Here is a 24042-nt window from a genome sequence, read left to right as displayed (position 1 = left end):
CGAATGCAATGGAACTAAGCTGAGCAGCTTGCAAGCATAAAGACTGATTCTAAATCTACCTCTAGTTTTCCCATGGGACTTAAATTTAAAATACATGTATTTTAAAAATTATGTAAACGCAGAATAGAGTTTAATATATAAAAGTGTGAAATCAGGAACTATGGAACTATAGAACTGATAAAAGTGATGGGACGCATGGGTGGCTCAGTGGTTGAGCATCTGCCTTCAGCTCAGGATGTGATCCTGGGATCAAGTCCCGTATCGGGCTCCGCCACAGGGAGCCTGCTTCTCTCTGTCTATGCCTCTGCCTCTCTCTGTGCGTCTCTCATGAAAAAAAATCTTTAAAAAAACTGATAAAAATGATTAACCATCCCTTTTCAGTTCCTATCTAACCTCTCAATACTGTGATCCAAATGTTTTGTTGGTATTTGTTGGAAGATAGCCCAGGTAGCATCAAAACAATACTTCTGACATAAAACTGTGCAGCTTGCTCACTCAGGAGCACCACTGTCTTCAAAATACTTGGATAAAGAGTGTTGGTGAGAAGACCTGGCAGCTACTCACCAGGTGGGGATTAGAGGCAATAAAAGCTCACAACCTCAAGGCTTGTATAAGAAGTCTCCTGTAATAATTGTCCTACTTTCCAGAGGAATTCCCTGTAATGAGGAAGCCAGTTGGCTGTTTGCCTAGTGCCATCTGGAGACCTGGAAGTGTCACAGAAGTTTGTTAGGCTTTTTAGATGTTAACTTTGTGGACTTGTCTACTGACAGGTGGTGACCTTCACTGAATTGAATGCAGGGAACTCTGGCGTTGGGTTTGACTCCTTCCAGCATTCAGGCAGAAATGGCGTTCAACCCCTTCCCACACCTCATGCCTGTTTAACGGCCACTTGGCCTCTTCCCTGCCATTTGGTGGTATCTATCCCGCCCAAATTTCTTCCTCTCACGAGTTCCAAATCAGATCTTCTTTTCCAAACTGTCTTCATTCTGTATGTGCCCATTTGATGATGAAACAGGGTCAACCTGGATTTCTTAAGATAAAGACAAAATACCCAATAGTCACCTTCAGTGGTTAAGTTGTAAGTCTTTACTGGTTTGAAGGACTTGTTACCTAGTTAATAGGTAAGACAGATTATCATAATAAGATGGGCTATCCTAATGCAAGAAATTTGACTCCTGCATATAAAGCCCAGCTCTGGGCTCTCTGTCAGCTATTTTGTCATTAGTGGCTATGAAATCATGTGGAAACCCAAAAGGAAGTTTAGTTCATTTTTTGCTTGCAGTTTAAACGAAAAAGAGATTCTACCGGCTGTGATGCTGAAAAATCTCTACACATTGGTATGGTTCACTTCTTGATTAGGGCAATTTTGCTTGCATAAAAAGGTCTTTGAAATGCCTCATGGTAATAGTACTTTTTATGTCTCTAAGTCAAGTGGCTCAGTTCTGACAATTCTTACGTTTAAGGTACAACGTGGGAGTGGGTTTCAAATATCTCTTGATTATTCTAAGTTATTTGGGCATATGTTTTTAATTGGCAAAAAAATAACCAGGCTTCAGAAATTGGTCATTTTTATTCCATGAAGCTAATGGTAAGTGGCTTGTTTAATAAAAACATGCCTGTAGTTTAACACAAATAGCACGTACAGCTGTTCATTTGTCAATCTTTTTTGCCGGTACGAAGCATCTTAAACAGTTTTGCTAAAGGGTAGGGTCACCGAGAGGGGAAATCTGTCATTTTAAATAATTCTTCCCCTAAGGCACCCATATCAGCAGCCACTACGTTTGGTGAGGTGGGCGCTGCAGCCAGCGTCCTTCATGGCTGGACGAGGGATGTTGAGAAAGCCGGGAGAATCGTCACCTTCGGTTTTTACGAGTTGAAAGCTACCAGCGAGATGAACTTCATTCCTACAGAGAAAGGACTGTCCGAAAGCAGAGCCAGTGGATGACGACGCCGACCGCTCACAGGGGCTCCTGGCCCTGAGCCCGCAGCCGCCACGTGTGCGCCCGGGAGTTGCAAAGTGACTTTACATGCGAGTGACACTGGGCGGGAAGTCCAGCCTTGATCTTCAGGAGCCGCGCTCTCGGGGGCCGGTGGGGGCCCGGTGGGGGGCCCGGTGGGGGCCCGGTGGGCCCCGGGTCCTTGCCTACAGCATCTTCACCTCGCTCCGCTTCCTCCGAAGTCGCGGAGGTGCCGGGAAGAGGAGGGGCCTCGCCTCGGGCGCCCGAGTGATTGGCTGCCCCGGGCCCCTGGCGAGGCCTGTGTGGTCCAGCCCGGGCGGAGGGGCGGGGCGGCCACTGCTCCCACCACCGCCACCACCGCCACAGTCGCAGCCGCCGCCGCAGCCTCGGCCGCCGGGCAAGGAGCTCCGAGCGGCGGCTCCCCGGGCGCCCCGACGCGGCCCCGGCCGCCGGCCCTGCTCGCTCCGCGCCCGAGCCATGCCGGGCGGCCGTGTCTGATCGCTGCGCCCGGCCGCCGCCGACCTCCCGGGCGCACGGTCCCTGGCCCGAGCCGGGCTTTCCGCGCACGCGACTCCCGCGGTCTCCGTCGGCGCCTCGCAGCCATGCCCGGGGCAGCTGCTCTCGGGGCCCCGGCGCCTCCGCTGCTGTCTCTGCTGCTGCTGCTGCTGCTGCCGCCGCCGCCGCTGCCCCGCGGCGCGGGGGGGCTCGCGGAGCGCTCGGAGGCCGCCCGGGACCCCTCGGCGCTGGAAGGCGAGGACGGCGCGGAGCCGCAGCTGGAGCGCTACCACGACCCGTGCAAAGCCGGTAGGTGCCGCCGCGGCGGCGGCCGGGGAAGTGCGGCAGAAGTTTGCCTTTGAAATGCAAATGAGTAGTGGGCTAGCCCGCGCGGCCGTCTGCGGGCGGGCCGCCCTCCCCCTCCCCTCCCCTCCCCTCCCCTCCCCTCCCCTCCCCGAGGTTCCCCGGCTCCCCGGGGAGACAATGCCGCTCCGGCTGGGACGTCCCGGGCGCGGGCCTGCGGAGCGCCCCGGGGGGCGGCGTCGGGAGCGCGCCCACTGCCGAGGAGCCCGCGCGCCGCGCCGCCCGACGTCCAGGTGCGGGACTGGGCGCGCCCCTCCCCGGCTCGAGGGAGCCCCGGGCCCGCGTTCCGGGCATTGGCAAGTTGTGCGCAAAGTTTCCCGAGGTCTCGTGCGTGCTCCAGGGAAGAGAAGAGCAAAACCCGAAAAGCTGCACAGCGGGGACAGGGAAAGTGGGAGCCGAGGGAGAACGCGCGTGCCCCGAGGGCCGCAAACTTCCCTGTGGCCCCCTCGGCGCGGCCCGGGCCTGGGGTCGCCGAGATGGAAGCCGGCAGGTGCTGTAATCCCTCAGGAAGCGGCGCCGGGGGGGGGGGGGGCGCGCGGGTCCCTCTGGCGCGCTCCCGGCCCCGGCGCCGCCGCTCGGTTCCCGGAGCCACCAGCGGCTCGTGCGTCCCGAGGGGCGTGGCCTCCAGCCCGAGCGCTCGCGGCGGCAGCGCCCCCGGGCCGGGCGCTCCCGGGAGGCCGGCGGCGGGCCTGAGCCTGGGAGCGGGGAGCGCGGCCCCCCTGCTCTCCCAGACGGCGGTCGGCCGCCCTCACGTGGCCCCACTTCTTCACCCCCGGGAGCCCTCTAGCAGCCTCAATCCCCTCGTCTCTAAATTGGGGACAGTCACTCTAGGAGGTCTCATGGTGCGTGGGGAAATTCTCTGCAAATGGAATAACGAGATGGTCCCGTAACGACCTGTGTTGTTACAGCAGCGGCTGAGGGCTAGGCTGGAGGCCCGACACACCAGAACTGGGCCGAGTCCGCGGAAGACCAGGTCACTAGGAGGCCGGAGGCCCCAGAGGCTGTGAGACCTGAGAATCTTGTGAAGGCTCAAGCTCCAACCAGACTTGAGGGGCCTGCTTTTCCCTTGCGGGAATAGTCCTGCAGAGTACTCACCTATTGCTGTACCTGGTGGGGCTTCTGGGTTAGGAAGGTGGGCAGAAGTGTTGGTTCCTGGGTCATTTGAGAAAACATCAGCAGGTAGCATGTCCCGACTGAGGTATCTCACTTCCTCATGGGACCCAGCTCGTGACCAGGGAGAAGGGCCTCCAGAGCACTGTTGGAATGGTGGCGGCCTTGCCCCGAAAACACAGAAGCTGAGGCTGTGAAAATGGGGGGGGGGGGCGGTAAGGAGGTGAATCAACCATCGCCTGAAACTGTCAGATCCTGGACGCTACTGGATGTGTGTTGGGGCCTCTGGGAGCTAATGTGGGCATCGGGGATCTGGACTCAAGAAGCCATCATCAGCTTGTTCAAGAATGTACTGAGCACCTCTGGTATGCTGGGTGCTGGTGTGCATGCTGGAAATCTGGGTGAAAGAGGCATAAGTCTGTCTGAGAGAGGCCCCCACCTCCCAGTGGCAGCCTTATGGAATAACCCTAAGGCAGGCTTGCCCCTCCTTGGGGCCTCATTTCTCTCCAATAATTTTGTAGAAAATGCTGGATAACCAGGGCCCACGTGTTCTGTGAGTCTGCAGACAGGATGGGATGGGTGGGCAGGGCTGGAGAGTAGAGAATCTCTGGAGATTGGTTTCAGCCCCCTCCGTGCTCCACAGCCATCCTTGGTCTTCCAGTAGCCTTGGCCTCTCCTCAAGCTGTGCTCATTCTAAGAGTGGCCAGAAGAGGGCGATGGCAAGGGAGACCTGGGGAAAAGGTCACATTTCAGGCTGTCCGTGCTTCTGGAAATTCCCTGAATTAGGAAAAGCTTTCTTTCCTAAAAGAAAAAAAAAGCAGTTCACCAGGCACTGAGGTCCCAACGGAAAGATATGCCTCTCAGCTCAGGGGGAACACTGCATTGCTTGGTTCCACATTTAAACCAAATGTTTAGGGGCAGCCTCTCATCCGATCCCAGTTAAGTCCTAACTTCCTGACTCCTCTGCCAAGAAGGAGGGCTTCAGGGCTTTGAATCTAAAATATCCCCCCCCCCCCACCACCACCACCTGTCCCTTCTTGAGTGGGAGCCTCCATTATGCTGCAGACACAGTTTAGAGAGGAGAGTTTGGGATCTGGTCCTGGCCTCTTGGAGCTGTGTTACCTTGGACAAGTCCCCTCCTCTTTGGGCCTCAGTTGCTCATCTCCAGGATGAGGTCATTAGACTTGTTGGGGTTGCAAACTGACAGGCCCAAGGAGCTGGTTCTCTTGGCCCACGTTGGGGGTCTTGCCTTGTGGCCACTTCACACCAGGAGGGCATTTGAATTTGTGCTCCTGGAACCTTTCTACTTTGTGTTCTGTGATTCTGTGACCTGTGCTTCCAACTCGGTCTCTCAGAGGCTGACCAAATTATTAAGTGTTTCTCCATTTACTATTTTACTATTTACCATTTCACCACTCTTACCATTTTTAAAACCATTTTTCACCATTTTACCATTTACGAATTTCACCATTTCCTCTGCATTTACATTCTGTGTGATCTTGGGCAAGACACTTAATTTCTCTGTGCCATAATGTCCTTGTTTATAAATGAGGATGATTCCTAGTAAAGTGCTTTAAACAGTGCCTGGCTATATATTTAGGTTCTTTACAAACAGGTTTTCTAGAAACTTGGTGAAAGGACATCTCCATGTGGACCTTTGAAGCAAGTTTTAAACTATAACATTTAAATTTACTAATAAACAATCTACCTAATGCTGTGAGAAGGGATGCTTTTCAAATCAGATGCTGGGGGACTGGGAGTGAATGTGTGCAGTCCTCCTGGCCTGGGGCTGGTAAGGTACACTGGGCTTTCTGGGCACAGTCTCTGCCTAGCAGTACACAGCCAGCTCTGTTGTTTGGTTTTCATCTGATACTCTAAGTGTGGCCAAGGGTTCAACTGACAGTGAATTATAAGACATCCTCGCAACCACCATGCTTCTGAAAGAAACCTTTGCAAAGCTTCTGAGGGCTTCTCCTGCCATTTGCTCTCACCCACGATTCTTTAGCTGGATTCAGCACCAGAAGGCCTGGGTCCTTATCCCTTTTACTCCCTCTGTGGCCTTGAGCAAGTCACTTCGCCTCTCTATGTCTTAATCTTCTCATCTGCAAAATGGGGATGGGAATAAACTACTTGCCTTGTAGGGTGACCTGCAGCTAGTTATAGCTGGATTCCTCAGACAAGGACTTGTGTGTAGATAGTTCGTTAGGAAGGTGATCCCAATGAAGCGGGAAGAGTAGAACAAGGGAGGAGGAAATCCAATGAAGGAAGTGAACTGAAGTAGGTGCTTTTGTTGATGGAGTCTTACACCCACCAGGACCCCTGCACAGCTTCCAGAAAGTCTTGTAGAATTCCTTGCCCATACAATGAGAGGCTGGAGCGTTTCTCCAAAGGCTGCTATCCTTCATTGTCTGCTCTTCCTTCTTTTGTTTCCAATGTAAAAAACAAACAAACAAACAAACAAAAACCTCACCCAAACTCAGTGTCATAGAACAACAGCCATTTTATTGTTTTGGTGATTCTCCAGATCAGGAATTTAGAAGGGGCACCACAGAGGTGATTTGTCTCTGCTCTGCAATGTCTGACCCTCTGCTGGGAAGATTTACAGGTGGTGGTGATGGGAGATTGGGGCTGGAATCATCTGGAGCCCCATTCACTTACATCTGGTGGTTTGAGGCTGGCTGTTGCCCAGAGCTCAGTTGGACTATTGGCCAGAACACCTACAAGTGGCTCCTCTGTGTGGTCTCTCCACGTGGGCTAGTTGGGCTTCCTCATAGCATGGCTGCTTGATTCTAAGTGCACACGTCCCAAGAGAACCAGATGGAAGCTATATTGCCTTATGTGACCTTGCTTCAGGAGCTGCGTATTCTCATTTCCACCATAGTCACAAGCCTTTGCAGATTGCAGAGGAAGGGATATAGACCCAGCTCTCCATGGGAAGAGTATCAAAGTCATATTGTTAAAAGAGCATGTGGAATAGGGGGTGTTGTCTCAGCCAGTTTGGGAAAATAGGACCTGCCATGCTCCTCCAGGCATTAACTTTCCAGTATATCCAGGCTGCGTCTGTGTGCAGGCACCATGGTCACTACAGATTCAAAAAAAGCTCTTAAGTAGAAATATGGGGAGCTATGCAGTGATACATGGAGTTGCCCAGAGTTAAGCTGAGGATGTGTGACATAGGTCACCAAAATTGTCTACATGAAACTCAAATGATGAAAAAGTGCTTTGTAAACTGTAAAATACTGTGTGGCCTTTTGGATTTAAATATTTTTTTTAATTTTTTTATGATAGTCACAGAGAGAGAGAGAGAGAGAGAGAGAGAGAGAGAGAGGCAGAGACATAGGCAGAGGGAGAAGCAGGCTCCATGCACCGGGAGCCCGACGTGGGATTCGATCCCTGGTCTCCAGGATCGCGCCCCGGGCCAAAGACAGGCGCCAAACCGCTGCGCCACCCAGGGATCCCGGCCTTTTGGATTTATTAAACCCAAGGAAACTGGCCGACAGCCAGCTTTCCTTTTCAGCTGGCAGCTTGATAAATACCAGGGCCTTCCTCACTACTCCATGTTCATATATGATAAAAAATCTATTGCTACATAAATAAATATAGTCTCTGGTGGCTTATAGCTTAGGAGCCAGTGGTTGGTCTCAGAGCTACTCTTTCCTCATGAGGAAGGAAGCTTGCATCCCTCCCACACTTTCAGACCTTACTTCTGTCTGGAAAGTGGGGCCCTACTCTACCTTGTCATTCTCTCCCAGGCACCTGACTTTACCAATCAGGCCTTGATTTTCAGAGCCACGCAGGGACCTTGAGGACAGTACTCTCTGGGACAGCTTTTGCCAGCAGCCCTCACATTACTGATGCAAGGCTGGAATGTCCTACTCTGTGAGGTCGGAGATTTTTGTCTGTTTTGGCCGCTGCTCTAAGCTCAGTGCCTCGAGTGGTGCCTAGCACATTGTGGGATACTTATTAATATTTGCCAAATGAGGGGATGATGATTTTGACCCCATGTGGATTGGGTCTGTAGCTGAAGGGACCTCCGAGCTCACTGTTAGCCTGGAATAGTGAGGCAGACCTGACCTAGTGGGCTCCAAGTTGGGAGAACATGGGGTCCTGGGAAGTGCTTAGCCCCCACCCCTGGAGCTTCCATCCCTCATGGCAGGAGCAGATGCCTTGGTTTCGTAAGCACAGTTTTGAGTTTTCCATGATGCCTCCTAGAGGCCTGTCTTCCCAACATAGCCTGTTCCCATCTCCCTGGCACCCCTACTCTTTCCTGTCAGACTCCCACACTCCCCTGTGGGCCACACTCAGGGGACGGCAGCTGGCATTTTACAACTTTATTGTCATTTCTAGTTGTCGTGGTGTCCTTGCTGATGGGCAGGTGCTGATCTGATGGAGTCAAAGTATTTCAGGGCTGTATGGAAATGAAAGTTTATTTTCCCACTTCTCCAGGCAGGAACAGCATCTAGTTCATCTCTCTTTCTAATATATCACCCCCTGACGTGCCCTGGGGCAGGGCCTGTGGTGGGTGAGAGCACAGGTTTTGACACCTGACAGACTTGGATTCAAAATCTGCTGCCAATGCAGGGCTTTGTGACCTTGAGTAAGGTACTTAACCTCTCTGAGCCTCCATTTCCTCACTTGGAAAGAACTGTTAATATTCACTATTTGAGGTTGCTGAAACAATTAAATGATTCAATATTTGTCAAGTGCTTAGCACAGCTTCTGGCACAGGCAGGTGTTCAGTGATTGGCGTGTACATCATTAGAGCACAGAGAAGATACAACTCCTTCTTGAGCTCTTTTGTTGACATGCTATAGAGGAATTTGAATTCTTGTAATAAATGAACAATTGATTTCATGTAGTGTAGTTACGCATTCTTCAATCAGACCTGATAATTATTGGTAAACAGTGTCTCCTAAATGCTTTGAAGGGTGAGTGTTATGACATGTGAGTTATAGCTCAATAAAGATTTTTTTTTTAAATAAGTGAAGGTGAGGACTGGCTAGGGCTGAGTTGGGGGAGGAATGAAGTGCTCGGCTCCTGAGTAATGATCATACAGAGACACAGCAACTCCAGCAAGCAGAGAGAGCATGGCCATTTGATACCCAATGGAACCCAGAGGTCCCAACAGTGGCCAACACTCACATTGGGGCGAACAGTGTCTGGTAGAGGGGAGGCCAGGAAGGGGAACACACTGGCCCCCTTTGGGTGAGAATGGTCCAAAAGCTGAGTGATAGCAAGAATACCACCCCGTCGATCTTTAGCCAGCCCCAGGAGTAAACCGGCAACTGTGTCAGTTCCCATTTTGCACATGGTGAAACTGAGCTTCTTGCCCAGACCTTCTGCTTGACATTGATAGTCCTGTGACTCCTGATGTTGTGTTTGTAGACAGAGCTCAAGTTCTGAAGACAAAGTCCTCAATGGCATCATCCAACATGGATCTCCAACTCTGACATCAGTGGAACCTATGTTCTCTTCTCTCTCTTTGCCAATCCTCCAGTGATCCGTGTCTCACACCCTCTTCTGGGAGTGGCATGTATGTTGGGAACATATTCTTTAATCCTCTGTCCAATGGGACAAGGGAGGAGGGGCACCTAAGTGCCAATTGGACCAGGGACCTGGTCCCTGGAAGTGTCCAGCTCAGGGCTAGGCATGCCCTCCTCAGCAAGAAGAGGCTGCTGAGAGAAGCCAGGTGTAGACAGGTCAGCAGGTTGTCCCATGCGGCAGTACCTCCTGCGGTCGGTTCAGGACCTCCGCTTCTCACTGATTCTCCAGCCATTCTCCAGACACTAACTGGGCAGGCTCCTAGCCAGCCTGCTGGTTCTGGACCCAAGCTTTGGAGACAGGTTGACTTAGGTTCTCCTTCTCGGCTCTGTAACTTAGAGCTGTGAGACCTTGGGCAAGTCTCAAAGCCTTTCAAGCCTCAGCTTCCTTGTCTATATAAGGTTAATAGAAACTCCTCTATTTTGCAAGCTTGTTATAAGAAAGGCACTTGATACTGTGCTTCACAAATGGAATCATTCAATAAATTTGAAATATTGCAGTCATCTTGTGGCCCTTGGAGAACCTGTCAGGTCCAAAAAGTGTGTGGATAAATTGAGTCCCATGAGCAGCACCACCTTCTGTGCTGAGAGAGCCCAGGGGCTAAGTGGGTAGACTCTACAGACAGAGTGCCCAAGTTCAGATTCTGACTAAACCAGTTAATGGCTCTGGGACCCTAAGCAACTTGCTTAAGCCCTCTGAATCTCAGTTTCCTCAACCATAAAATATGGATACTAATATCTACAACATAGAGTTATTATGAAGATTACAGGAGTTAAAATAGACAAAGCCTTTGCATAGTGCCTGGAACATGGCAAATATTCAGTAAATATTATTGTTTTTATTACTATCATCCCACCGAAATTCAACAAGGTTTCCAAGTGGCAAGAAACTGAGTATCTGAACAACCAAAGCCAGATAATGTTACCAGAGCTTTATGTTTCCTGGCAACACCAATGCTGCACCAATCCTCTATACTTAAAGACCTTGGTCTGAAAACAATCTGCCATGAATGTCTGGCTTCCTTGATGCTCTGCTGGATCAGGGGTGGGGGTGAGGGGGGTGGTTCCGTGCCCTGCAAGCCAACTGGGTGTCTAGGATCCACTGAGAAGCCAACCCCTGACTATTTGGAGATGTGTGAATGGCATTGGGCTCAAGCCTCCATTCAGCCAATGGCTCCCCCTCCCCCCTTCTTCCCCAGCCATTCCTCTTTCTAAAAGCATTCATTCCTCAGGGCACCTGAGTGTCTGAGTTGGTAACCACCTGCCTTCGGCTCAGGTCATGATCCCAGGGTTCTGGGATCAAGCCCCACATTATATTCCCTGCTTAGTGGGGAGTCTGCTTTTCCTTCTCCCTTTGTCCCCCTGCTCATGCTCTCTCTCTCAAATAATTAACTAAAATCTTTTTTAAAAAACTTAAAAAATAAAAGCATTCGTTCTTTCATGTTGCAGATAGCTGAGGTGCAAGCAGGATTTGGATCCACATCACATTTGATGGTGGCACAGTCCTTCTGCTATGGACCCATAGTCAAGCAATCTGCATAGAGGATGTAACTTCATTGATTCCCCAAACCTTTGCCTTCTTAACCCTCACCGTGCTTTTCAAAAGAAGAACCAAGCTATTAACCTGTGCAGTGATTACAGCATTGCCTTAGAGCTTTGGGCCATGTCTGATGGTTTTCAAAACTCTTTTCCTTCTCCTCTCTCCACTGGTCTCTCAAATAGCCAGGAGATGATCTGAGCACTCACGGGAGATGCTCTGGGCTCTTATGATCTGTGGGCATTGGGAGATGTCCAAGTGCTACACAGGGGAGAAGCTGGGCTGGGGCCTGCATGGGACACTGAACTCATCCATAATGGGAGAGGATCCTCCAACCCTTGTTGTCTTCCTTGAGCATATGGCCTCTCCAAACCTGGAGCCACTTCCCTTCTCCCGGATCTCTCCACACTGTCAACCAGCACCTCTGTGCTGCCCAATGAAGGTCATTGGTGTGCTTGCTCCCCAGAGCACCATAGCCTGCCGCCTTCTCCCTACCTTTTTCTCTATCTGGGGCCAGGACTCCAATGAGGATGGGACAGTTCTGGCCTTCAAAGTGCTCTCAGTCCCAGAGCCTAGAGGAAAATGATACAAAGTGTTGAAAGGCATCTGTCCCTGAAGGCTCTCGGTTCACGGCACTCCATGGTGTCAGGTTGGTTGAGGATGACGGGACCGGTCACTCTCTTCACCCTGGAGGTAGAGGACTTAGGTGGCGCATGTTTCCCCAAGGATACTCTGGGTGAATGGGCCATCTGGGTGACAGAGCAGATCAGTGAAATGTCATTTTTAAGAGACTTTTTGGGGCTCAGGCAGCCCGTGGCATGAAACCTTGCCTCTGTCCTCACTGCTTGTGTGGTTTTCACTAAATTTCTTTACCTCTCTGAGCCTGTCTTCTCATTTGGAAAATGGGAATGATACGAAAACCCATCCAATAGGTTTGTTGGAGGGTTAAGTTAGGCAGTGGACAAAAGTGTTCAGCAAGCAGTTAATAATCGTTGGCTCCTCTCCTTGCTGTGGTTACTATTACTCCTGTTATTGCTCCCTATTTAAGAATTTCTCTCTAAGTGACAATCTCTCTGTGGCCTCTGTATGCTTATCTCTCTCTCTCAGGGCTGCAAAGAGTTCTCTTGGGATCCATAGCATGTGGCGAGTGATAATTTATTGCTCCACAGCTTGCTTGCTCTCATCCATGAAGCAGAAGGAGGATGACAGATAAACCAAATGCATATAAGCAGGTTTCTCATGGTATCCTCTTAGCCTGTTCATAATACAGTTCTGCCTGGATGCAAACATAGCAACAGGAACCGAGCTTTCCTGCTGATTGGTTACAGACCTATCTATGATCACGCCACCCTCTAACCACTTCTGTCAATTACCAATAAATATTCTCAGGCTCGCCTGCACGAGCACTTGAGTGTTGATGTTCAGCCCCGAGTCTTTGCCTGCTCCGCCAGCTGGGCCACTTATCTCCCCGCTCATCCTGCAATTTGCACCCAGCCGCCTCCCCTTCCTCCCACCTGGGTTACTGGCCTTGAGTTGATGTGAGTCGTGCCTGAGCCAGTTTCCCACAGGAGCAGGCTACCTTCTACAGTAGCTCTTTCTCAAGTTCCTGGGTCAGTTCTCCCCCGCACTGAGCTGGCACTGGTTTCCCATCCTCTCACCCCGTCTCAGAGTCAGCCTGGCTCCCTGAGGACTGGGCTCTGTGGTGGCAGGTACTACATGGTACCAGAGTCCACCCAAGTGCTTCAACCAGAATCCCCACGCCACCCTGGATACCTGTCTCTTCCTTCCCCTCTCATGCAGTCCAGCCCAAATGCTGCCAGTCCCCTTCCCTCCACCTCCACTGCCATCGTTTAGTCTAAAGTGGGCGCCCAGCTGGGCTAATGGCAACCATGCCTGAACACATCTTCCTGCTGCCCCACTTGCTTCCTGCAGTCTCTTTTCCATGTTGTCGCTTGAGTGGTCCTTTTGAAACTCATGCTTGATCCTGTTTACAAAATCAGATCTGCTGAGGACCCTCAGCATACATATCCTTTTCCCTATCCCTGGCCCTCTGAAGCCTTCCTAGGCCCTGATGTTAAGACATCAGACATCTCTCATCATCTTTGTTTCTCTGCATGGCATTTTTACAGTCCATTACTGGGTATAGCTATTGGTATGATTATTTGCTCAGTGTCTGTCTCCATATGAGACAATGAGCTCCAGGCATAGAAACAAGACTCACTTGCTTTCCCGGTCATCGGCACAGTGCCTGGCATGTGGTGGGTGCTCAAGCGGTATTTACCAAATGAAAAACTGAGTGAATGAGATACCAGAGGGATTTGGAAAAGGTAGCAATCACCATAAGAAAATCAAGGAAGCCTTCCTGGTAAGCTGGGGTGGTAAGCCCTGATCTTGGCCTACCTTGGAATAGTGGATGCCAAGCTGACACATTTGAAACATGTCTTTTAAGAAATGGGGAGCTATTGATGTTTCTTGAGCAGAGGACTATTATAATGAAGACATATAATGCTTAGGATCTGTAGAAGCAGGAAATAGGAGGACTACCAGGAGGTCTAGGTCTGAGAGCGTGAGGACCAGACTTGGGCTATGGCCTTGGGAATGGAAAGGAAAAGAAGATGGGTGGGAGATCACGGTCTGTGTGTGGGAGAGGCACCAAGATGAGATGCATCTCAAGGTCAGAATGGAAACATGAATGAGTTCATCAAGGCATGCTTAATAAGCATTGAGGTGTCCTTGACATGGGCATGTTATTTTTTAACATAAAACAGTTTTCTTAATTACACAGCTAATGCACATCCACTGGAGAACATTTAGAAAATATAAAGAGCAAGCAAGAGCAAAAATTTCTGGTAATTCCATGGCCTAGAAGTAATTGTTGACATTTTGTTGTGTATTACTCCAAAAAATTCTTAGACGTGCTTATATTTTTTCTTTAAGTGCTGTACATACTGCTTTGAACCTGCTGGTGTTTCATTTTCACTTGAGTATCACGACCCTCTTTCCATGATAGTAAAGCTATTTATGTAATAGATGTACTTCTGTAATGTCGACTTAAGTTGTTTTGTACATCATTGTGTAGATGCTCCATAATTTGTTTAATAGATCCCCTATTGTTGGACATAGAGATTTTCCCCAATCTTTTCTTTTGCTTTTACACACAATGATGCTTGAGTCATCCTTGTTGCTGGATTTTTATGTGCATTTAACATTATTTCTTTAGAAAAAAATCCCTACATGTAGAATTGCTGAGGTGAAAGTGTAGATGCTTTTAGGGCTTCTGATTCTTTTCAAATTGCCCTTCAAATTTTTTCATTCCTTTGAATCTCTATTAACATTCTGTATTTTTTTTAAAGATTTTATTTATTTATTATGAGAGTCACAGAGAGAAAGGCAGAGACACAGGCAGAGGAAGAAGCAGGCTCCTCGCAGGAAGCCCAATGTGGAATTTGATCCCTGGACCCCGAGATCATGCCCTAAGGTGGAGGCAGACACTCAACCACTGAGCTACCCAGATGTCCCTCTGTATTCTAATTTAAACATTTTTTGCTGATTTGATAAGAGAAGAATAATTTTGCTATTTCTTCAGTTTGCATTTATATTATAATTGTATGTCCTTTTCAAATGATTTTGAACCTTTAACAATTTATTTTGATCACTTGTATTTCTTTTGCTATGTGCACTTCCTGTTTGTGCTCCTGTTGTTTCCTTCTTATTTATAAGCTTTTTTATCCTCTATTCATGCTCACTTTTCTTTTCTTTTTTTTTTTTAAAGATTTTTAATTTATTTATTCATGAGAGACAGAGAGAGAGAGAGAGATAGAGGCAGAGACACAGGCAGAGGGAGAAGCAGGTTCCATGCAGGGAGCCTGATGTGGGACTCGATCCCGGGACTCCAGGATCACACCCTGGGCCGAAGACAGGCGCTAAACTGCTGAGCCACCCAGGGATCCCCATCATGCTCACTTTTCTAATTGGATGAGCATTTTGTAGAATGCTTAACATTTTGTAGAAACTTAAATTTAGGAACTTCAACCTTTTATCTGTCATGTTTGTCACAAATAACTTTTGAAGAGAAGATTTTTAAAAAGCAGAAAGTTTATTCTGTACCATATCATTCACTTCTTTCATGGTGATGATGGCAGGGCTGTGTCAGTTAAGATTTAGGGTTTGCTAGTAATGGACCCACATTAATTGGCTATGGCCATCGAGGTCCAGTTGGGAGACTGAAATCTCACCAGTAATTTGAGAACTAATTCAAACATTTAATATAAAGGATTATAAACTAGCAAAAGGGAAGTGGCTACTGGAGAACTCTAAGGAAAACAGAAACAACAAGATGTGGAGAGAAATTACTAGGGACTAAGGAGTAAACTTGAGAGAGGCCACCCCACCCCACCCTACCTTCTAACATCATAGGAGAGGGTGTGCCTGTGGTCTACTGGAAGTTGGAAGAGTTCACTGAGATGCTTCAGGAAAAGACTGATGAGTGAGGCCATTGGAGTCTGGGCAACACTCTGAAGGGTGGACAGCAGCAGGGCTCCTGGACATTGCTGGCAACCACTCCATAGGAATGAGAAAGATGAGACCACCTGAACTAGGAAGAAAAATCACTTCCTCTTGCACTATCCCTCTTGTGCCCTCTACTGATAAAGCCTAATGTCATGCAGGTGGCAAAGGAATAATGTTTCAAGGGCCCAGCTCCAGCATCACAAAGTATGACAGAAAAAGGGCTTAGTGATTGAGCATCTGCCTTCTGCCCAGGGTGTGATCTCAGGGTCCTGGGATTGAGTCCCATGTCAGGTTTTCCACAGGGAGCCTGCTTCTCCCTCTGCCTGTGTCTCTGCCTCTCTCTGTGTGTCTCTCATGAATAAATAAAATAAAAATCTTTTTTTTTTTTTTTAAAAAGGTAGGTTTAGAGCTGAGAAACAATACATTGGTAGCTGAAACATTGATTAAACAAGTTAGAAGTTTCTTTCTCACATCAAAGTCTGGAGGTTCTGCAATGCCAGTCCAACATGGCTTCTGCTCCAGGCAATTCCCCAGGATACAATCTCCTTACAGCTTGCCCCTCCATTCTCCTAAGATTGAGGCCTTTATCCTCATGGCCTGAGATGGTAGCCAGAGTTCAAACCATCACAAACACCATCTAGACATGGGAGACATGGAAAAGTAAAAGGGACAAAGAATGTATGAGAAGGTTTGTAGGAGATGCCATTTGCTACTTTGGTTTTTATCTCATTGGTCATGTGGCCACAGATAGCTATATGGGGGGTCTGGGGAATGTTTCTTCTGGAAGACCTGGAACTGAAAATCAGAGGTTCTATTATTATGGAAGAAGGGAGAAAAGGTATCCGTGGATAATAAGCAATCTCTGCCATAGTAGACTAAAGTTGCTGGACCTTTATGAAGAAAATTTAGTCAAAATGAGGATAAGCTCATTACTATTAGTGAATATTAGCCAGATATACCAGATACGATCTTAGAGTAAAATCCTGTAGAATGTTAGAGCTAGAAGGAACTACTAGGATTATTTATTCTAAGTTTTTCACATTTCCTGTGAGATCCCTGAGGGCCAGGGAGAAGGGGGCAGTAACTTGTCCAAGGTCACAGAGATGGCTATTGGTAGCTATGGCCTAGAGGTGGACCCCAGGTCTCCTTTACCCTCTGCCTGGCATATCTTTTCACATTCTGCACTACTTAGAGTCTCCAGTGGGCCTTTGTCTTCAGAATGAGTCCTGCATAATTGCGCTGATAACATGTGGCTCTATGCAAGATCATTCCACAGTGGAGTTATTAGGGTTTATGAGATATGCCTGGTCCTGGAATCAGGCACGTAAGATGCAAAATTGTAGCCCAAGAAGCTTCTGGCTCTTAGGACCTAAACTGCACCCTTCTCTCCAATACTGAGTGGATTCCTGTGAGCTCAGGCTGTTGAAACACAGCAAGTATGAGATAGCACCAAGTCACATTCTGCTGGAATTAAGCAGTGAAAGTGTCCTCTTAGGCCACAGTAGCCAATCACCTTGCCAGTGTGAATGTCATCATTTCTATATAGCTGTGGAAATAAGGGAAGGATTTTCTTAGAACAAAGGGAGCCAGGGTCTCAGCAGGAAACAGACTTTACCCCAGATGTTTCAATTGAAGAGACCTTCATGAAGAGACTACTTACAGAGGCAGGGTTAGGGGACGAAGAAGGCCAGCAAGCCACCTCTGTGGCTGAAGGGATGGGGAGGGGCCAGCGTTATAGGAGCTGGAACAGAGCTGGAGGGCAAGTGGCTGAGGGATGCACCTGCTCTGAGAGACACAGCACCAAAACAGGGGGGAAAGAAGGGAAGAAATGCCCATGTCTCTCCCTCTTCTTCCATCTCATCTGCCAGGCTCTCCTCCTGCCTGAATGCCACCAGAAGCCCGGGGCGAGGGGGTCATGGAGGATGCAGTCCACAGGATCAGCCTTCCTGGGCACAGAGCAGGGCAGAGAGGGTGGAGAGTAAGTATCGGAACTTTCATCGCACCTCAGGATTGCTGCAAATACTCTTTTACATGGGTGGAAAGATTTTTAGTATCTTTCAAACACATATTTGTAAATGGTCAATGTGTGGCACCTGGGATGCCACTTCTCCCCCATGTCAAAGGCAGATATGGCTACTTGACCATGGTGCTCTTTTCTATGGACCCGAGAAATCACCTCACATGGCTCAAAGAAATATTACCAGTTGAGCAGGCTTGGTGCATGAGATGAAACCTATTTTGAGCTCTAAAATTTAAATAACCTTGCAAATATGGCCTACCTTCCTGCTCTTGCCAATCTAGTGGATAATCCTTTTTTCTGGGAAATAGCTGAGCAGATATTTCTCAGGCCAAGTGAGTCCTGCATGGAAAGTGAAGATGTGGCATGGCTCTGAAATGCGCTGGTGCAGCCATATCGGGATGTAGATGTAGGGGCGAGGCAGGCGGCCCTATCTGCCTCGAGCCAGGTGGCCACCAGCTCGGACACCAGCCGGACTCCCCTGGCGTATCTGTACAATAGGATGCCGCCAACCGAGGCAGAAGGCAGAAGGCAGGGCTGGGTGTTCGCTTGAGGTGGAACCAGCTTTCAGAGCTCAGTTGCTGTCAGAGCCATCTGTACGCGGTGCTCTCCTAGGTCCTGACCGACCGTTAACGTGGAGAGCCCTGTGGATTCGAAGGCCCGGCTGTGTTTCTGCTGCACACTCTCAGACTGCTGAGTTCAGGCTGGAAGTGGCTTTGAGTAGAAAACCCTTAGCTGGAACCAATGGATAATAGGTTATGAATGTTATCAGCATGGCATGGGGTGTAGGTGGCAAAGAGGTCCCAGCTCATGAACCATTTCTATCAATTTGTGTTGGTCCTGTGTTGGGATGGGCTTGGAGACAGCATCCAGGTTCCATGGACAGGAGGGCCATGATTAGGGATATCCGCCCTGAGGGAGGGGAGCACACGTTTGTCTCATATTTGCCATCCCTGGTGTAGGGACAGAGAACTGGGTGAGCGTCAGCAGACATAGCTTTAGGATGTGATATTTTGAGCACCTCATCTGACCTTCCTGGACCTATTTCCTCACGTGGAAAACAAGGACGTTGCTTAGATGGCTTTTTAGCTCTCTCCATCTTAGAAAGTCCATGATTCAGACTAGCTTTTTAAAGAATGTGAAACTTGCAACAAATCTGATCCAATTAAAATATTTCCAACTCCCCACTCCTCTGTGCCATATGCTTGAGTAACTAAGCTGTCTGTCCCTCGTGAGGGCCATTTCCCCAAGCTGGAGCAGCTGGACACCCTGAGACAAGAGGCCTCCCATACTAAACAGACCCTACTCTTTAATCTCAACCAAAAGATCCAGGAGGCGTGATTCACATCTCGCCCCGTTTCCTCTCCTCTGTCCTCCGAGAGCCCGAACCTCTCCCCTCATGCTCTGCAAATGCGCCTGAATGCAGAGTCCTGAAATTTAGGTTCATGGTTTCAAAGTTCATGGTCCTGAGAATAAACAAAAAAACTATTGTGGTTGCATAGAGCTGTGGACCCCATTAACACTGCCCCATGAATATTTATAGCGTGAAACTACAAAAGAACATAGAGGCCATATTGTATTTCTTAGAACTTTCTTTCCATGGGGTCCTTTCTCTGTGGGTCACTTTAATGTAAGCTTTGCTTATTTAGTTGCACACTTTAAGCCGATTAACTTTTTACTAAAAAAAAAAAAAAAAAAAAAAAAACCAAAAAAACCCCTCCCTGTTTGTTTGTACATATACTCCCTAGACAAAGATTCATAGAAAACTGCTTTAAACCTGTTAAATCCCTCTGTTGGAAACTTGAAGTGAACTAAATGTATCCCTGGGTAGGATTCCCCTGTAACCGTCCCGCCTCAGGCCCTTGGGCCCTACCTCAGCCTGTTTGCTGGGAGGAATTCCCATGTCGGAATGCACCGTATTTAGTTCCTCTGATGATCTTGGCTTCTCTCTGGGAGATTCGTAAACGGAGCCTTAGTTTCATCCTTCCTGCATGGCTTGTCATGGGGATGACAAAGGGCAGGCCCTGAGTAGGTGGATGCGTATACTTCTCTAATAGAAATTGTAGAGAAATCAAACATTAGTGCTGGCGGGACCTCAGAGGGTGGACTCCACTGGTCTCCAGACTTGAGTGAAGCAGGAGTCACCTGGCGGGGCGGGGTTGGGGGGGCAGGGGCATGAGTTTAAAATGCATATTCCTGGGTCCTATTCCCAGAGATTCTGATTTTCATAGGTGTGGGCTGGGGACCTGGGGATTGTCACATCAACACTCTCCTCAGACATTTCAAACCAGGTGGTTTGTGGACCATGACTTGGAAGCACGGAGCTGGTTCAGTTGTCTCCTTGTATGCGTGAAGAAAGTGCCACCAAAGGCACTTTGGGACAAGTTATTTGTTCAGTGTCAGACACAGCATCCAAACTCCCTCTTCCTCAATATAGATGCTGCCTGTGGCCCCACTCTGCTTTAACTCGGGCTGTCGTGTCCTGAGATGCAGCTCTACGGTGGAACATTAGTGATGAGGTCCGTATGAGGGAAGCTGACTGAGATATAAACTACCCCTTAGCTCAGGCCCAAGTTGTAAGTGTAGGTCTGAGGGCCAGGAAGTGGCCTGGTTGGTAGAGGAGAGGGGAGGTAAGGTAAGCGCACCTGCTGGAAGTCACTCCCATGAGGTAATAGATCCAGGTCTCTGTGGGTTTTGGGGTGAGCCCCAGGGTGGAGCAGGGCCTGCGGCCAGGGTAGACTGAAAGGTCAGAGGTATCCTTAGGCTGTGTCAGCCCTCCCTAGGAAACTGAGTCTTGAGGAGGGTGTGATGGGTGACAGAGGGTGATGGCAGAGTCAAGGGGTCTCCTTCTGATGGGCTGGGCTTCTGCCTGGCTCCTGGGCTTCCCAGGTCTGCAGGCCCCAAGCCAAGGACCACATAACAGCCCCAGGATCCCCCCACCGGACTTTCAGGATCTCAGATGGGTAGGGGTATTCAGGAGACCCCCGGCAACCCGTCCTGCACTCTGTCCCCTCTCAGCACCCTTGCTGGGCTGTGCAGGCTCTGTCAGACCAGCAGCTCATCTGGAAGCAGGGCTCTTACTGCTGACCATGAGGCCAGCCCCCGCCTGGAGTCCCAGTTCGAAAAATGGGGTCCCGTGTGAGGCTGTGAACACAGCTCCAAGTTTAGAGCCAAAAGGTCTGATTTCAAGCCCCACCCACTTCTCACAGGTTGTAAACACTGCGGGCTAGTTGTTAACTCCCTAAGCCTTACTTTCCCCAATAAATGGAGCTAATGATCTTGCTCTGCCTTCCCCTGTGACTTCAACGGAGTGTACGTGCACTCACTTGCTCACTCATGAGCACGTTCTGAAGGCCCAGAACACGGCAGGCTCAAGCTTGGGGCTGGGTGAGTGGTGGGGAGGAGCGCATGTGCAGGAAGCTGTGAAGGGCTGTACCAAAAGTGAGGGGCTCCTTGTGACCAGCTCCACCGTGGGTGCTCTAATAGCTCCAGATTTTGTTCCTGGTGTCTGGGCCTTTCCACCCCCACCCCTACCCAGCCCCTCAGTTCCTGTGGCCTCACATCCTGCCTTGATCTTGTTGTCATTGGTATGCCATATGAATGTGGAACCAGGCTCCCCTCATCAGATTTCCTCTGCTTCTGTACTGACAATGCCTTGCTGCTTCTCACCACAGGGCCTTTGCTCATGCTGCTCCTTTGGCCAGCATACCCTTTCCTCCTGTTGTCCACTTGACAAGCTTCTGCTCACAAGTCATCTTCCCACATAAGTGTCACTCCCTCTGTGAGGCCTTTCCTGATTCTACCCCCAAGTCTATACTAGTCCCTCCTCTGTAGGCTTCCCTCCCTCCCTTAGCAGCATGGATCCTTTCAGGACAACGATGGATGGCAACTGAGAGAGGACTTGAGAGGTGGCTCAGAGCAAATTGCCTAATCGCCTGAGCCTGCTTTTTTTCATCTGAAAAACCAGTGTGATATGTATTGCATGGAGTTGCCTTTGGCAGGGTCAGAGGAGCATAAAAGCTTGTCATCTGGCTGGCACTCAAGAATGATCAATCCCTTTCTCTTCAGTATCTTCCTTCTGAGAGGAAGTGGCCTGGTTGGTACTAAAACATCAGATTTGGGGAAAAGGAGAGCTGATCCAAGATAAAGGGGGACATGTTAGAAGGGCATGAGCTCTGTGACACTGGATGTGTGTGAGAAGAGGCCATTCAGGCATCAGTTGATGGGTTGGGCCCGAGGACCAGCAGGGCCCCTTCTAGGCCTCAGAGTCTGTAATTCCTGGTCAATTGCTGAGCAGTGCAACACTCTCCAAAAGTTGTTCCTTAGGACAGGATTCAGTGAAAAAAGATTCCAGGGCAAACCACATTGGGAAAGGCTGCATTCTCTTTCTCTTGGAGACTCATGATATTTGTCAGGGTTGTAAAAGCTCTGAGAAGTCCTGCAGTAAAGGAAAGCTATTTAATGCAACATTTCTTATTAGAATGTGGGACTTTGGGAAGAGTGGCTTGATCAGGGAGCATTCTGGCTTGGGAATCTGGGAGGCCTCGGTTAAGTTAAAACATCTGTGAAGCCTCTTCCTGATTGCATGACCTTGGCCAAGTCTTATCTCTGCTCTGGGCCTTTATTTGAGGTTGATATATAGAATGCATTTGGCCTGGTACCCGAGATAGAGGCTATATGCTATATGCTGTATTCCCATTTGCTGTAGATGGGAAAACACAAGCAGGGAAAGATCCTGGGTTGGGAGACTTTCCCTGCAAGGCTGCCTCATGGTCATTTTTCGCAGCCTTGAGGGTTATGCATACACATGGGATCTGTTGGGGAACATAAAAGAACTTTACACGTACGCATCACTGTTACTACAGTAGTGTGCTGGAGGTGGCTCTCACCTACAAGCCTATGCTCCTTTTTCCAACACCACGTTCTGTGATCTTGAAATCAGCCACGGTGGGAGTGTTTACACCAGGACAATCAGCCAAATGCTACAAATCAGGGCTGTCTTCTCCCCTAGCCCCCTAGCCAATTGTTAATTATCAGCACATCACTGATTAGATATCATTAAAGTATTTCTTTAAAATTAGTCTCCTTTTATATTTGTAAATTTCTTATATAATAGTTTTAAAATTGTATCTGACTACTTTAAAGATTTCTATTTTTTATTTCTGAAAAGCATTTTCCCTCCTGTATGTCATAATCTATTCCTAACACAGTTCCTAGCCAGAGCTTCCTAACAAAACACCACCACCTTGTGACAACCCCCTAAATTGCAGGTTGGAGTTCCAGTGGGATCAGCCAAGACTGGAGCAGATGGCATTTTCACTGATGTACATTTTAGATGCTTCCTCTGGCCTATCCTTTCAAATTCTAGATTTCTGTGAAGAATTGCCCTGCTTGACTTCATTACAGCCGTGACAGGTGTAACAGAGGTGCAGGGGAGCCTGTGCCTCCAGGGGCATGGTTGATTGAGGCAAAATCTCTGGTGCCTTTGGTCAGTGCTTCTCAGACTTTAGTATGCACATGCTCTCCCTGGGAATCTTGTTCACATGCAGCTTCTGATTCAACAGGTCTGGCATGGGCCTTGCAATCTTGTATTTATTTCTATGGAGCTCTGAGACAACGGTGCTGCTGCTCGTTTGTGGATTATACTTTGAGCAGCCAGGGTTGGTATGGGAAAGAGAAAATGTACCCGGGTGATAGGAATCCTCCCAGAACTTCTCTTAGAAGATTGCCATGGACCATGTTTTGCCTTTTGGGAAGAATTCAATAGCTATGTGTCTTGAATGCATAGACTTAGCTCATTTTATTCTAAATATATTCATCCAATTTGTTGATTTTTAAATTTTAACATTTTTTTTTTACTTATTTGGAGTTTATTTTGGTGTAGTGTAAGGCTCAAAGCCAACTTGATTTTTTCTCAAATAGCTAATCCATTTGTCTCAACATAATTCATTGATTACTCCTCTTTCCACAAATTTGTGAGACCTCTTTATATATGAATTTTCTTATATAGCCTAGGGATTGCTTCCAGACTATTCTATGTCATAGCTTTATAACATATTTTAATGTCCAATGAAGCCAGTCCACCTTTAATAATCTTTCTTGACTGTTATCACCTGATTATGCAGATGAACTTTAATATCACTTTGTCAATAATAAAAGCATTATTGGGATTTTCATTGAAGTATGTTAAGCCTACACATTATTCATTTCATTGAATATACATTGTTCATTCAAAAGAATGAACATTTCAGGAATGTAATATGTCTTTCTTTTGATGTCAGTCACTTTTTATAACTTTTAGTAGAATTTATGTTCTTGACATAGTATCACATTTTTTGTATCAAGTGTATTCCTAGATATGTGTTGCTTTTAGCTGCTATTTTAAATATAATTTATTATTTTATTTTATATTATATCGTATTTTTTGTATTATATACAGTTTTATTTTATACTATTTATATTGTTTTCATATTACAGCCATTAGGCACATGTAGAAATTTAGATTTAAGTTAA

General features: G+C 48.2%; 1 protein-coding gene across 1 annotated transcript in view; it reads left to right on the top strand.

Moving 5' to 3' along the window:
- The first annotated feature begins 2560 nt into the window (after window positions 1-2560).
- Window positions 2561-24042, top strand: part of TLL2 (tolloid like 2) — a 116913-nt gene continuing 95431 nt past the window's right edge. Inside the window, 1 exon segment of the mRNA XM_055300211.1 lies at window positions 2561-2762. Coding sequence (XP_055156186.1) covers window positions 2561-2762 — 202 coding nt within the window.

The sequence above is a fragment of the Nyctereutes procyonoides genome, unplaced genomic scaffold, assembly GCF_905146905.1.
Source record: "Nyctereutes procyonoides isolate TBG_1078 unplaced genomic scaffold, NYPRO_anot_genome, whole genome shotgun sequence".
Classification (NCBI taxonomy): Eukaryota; Metazoa; Chordata; class Mammalia; order Carnivora; family Canidae; genus Nyctereutes; species Nyctereutes procyonoides.
This window is presented reverse-complemented; position numbering and strand designations above follow the sequence as displayed.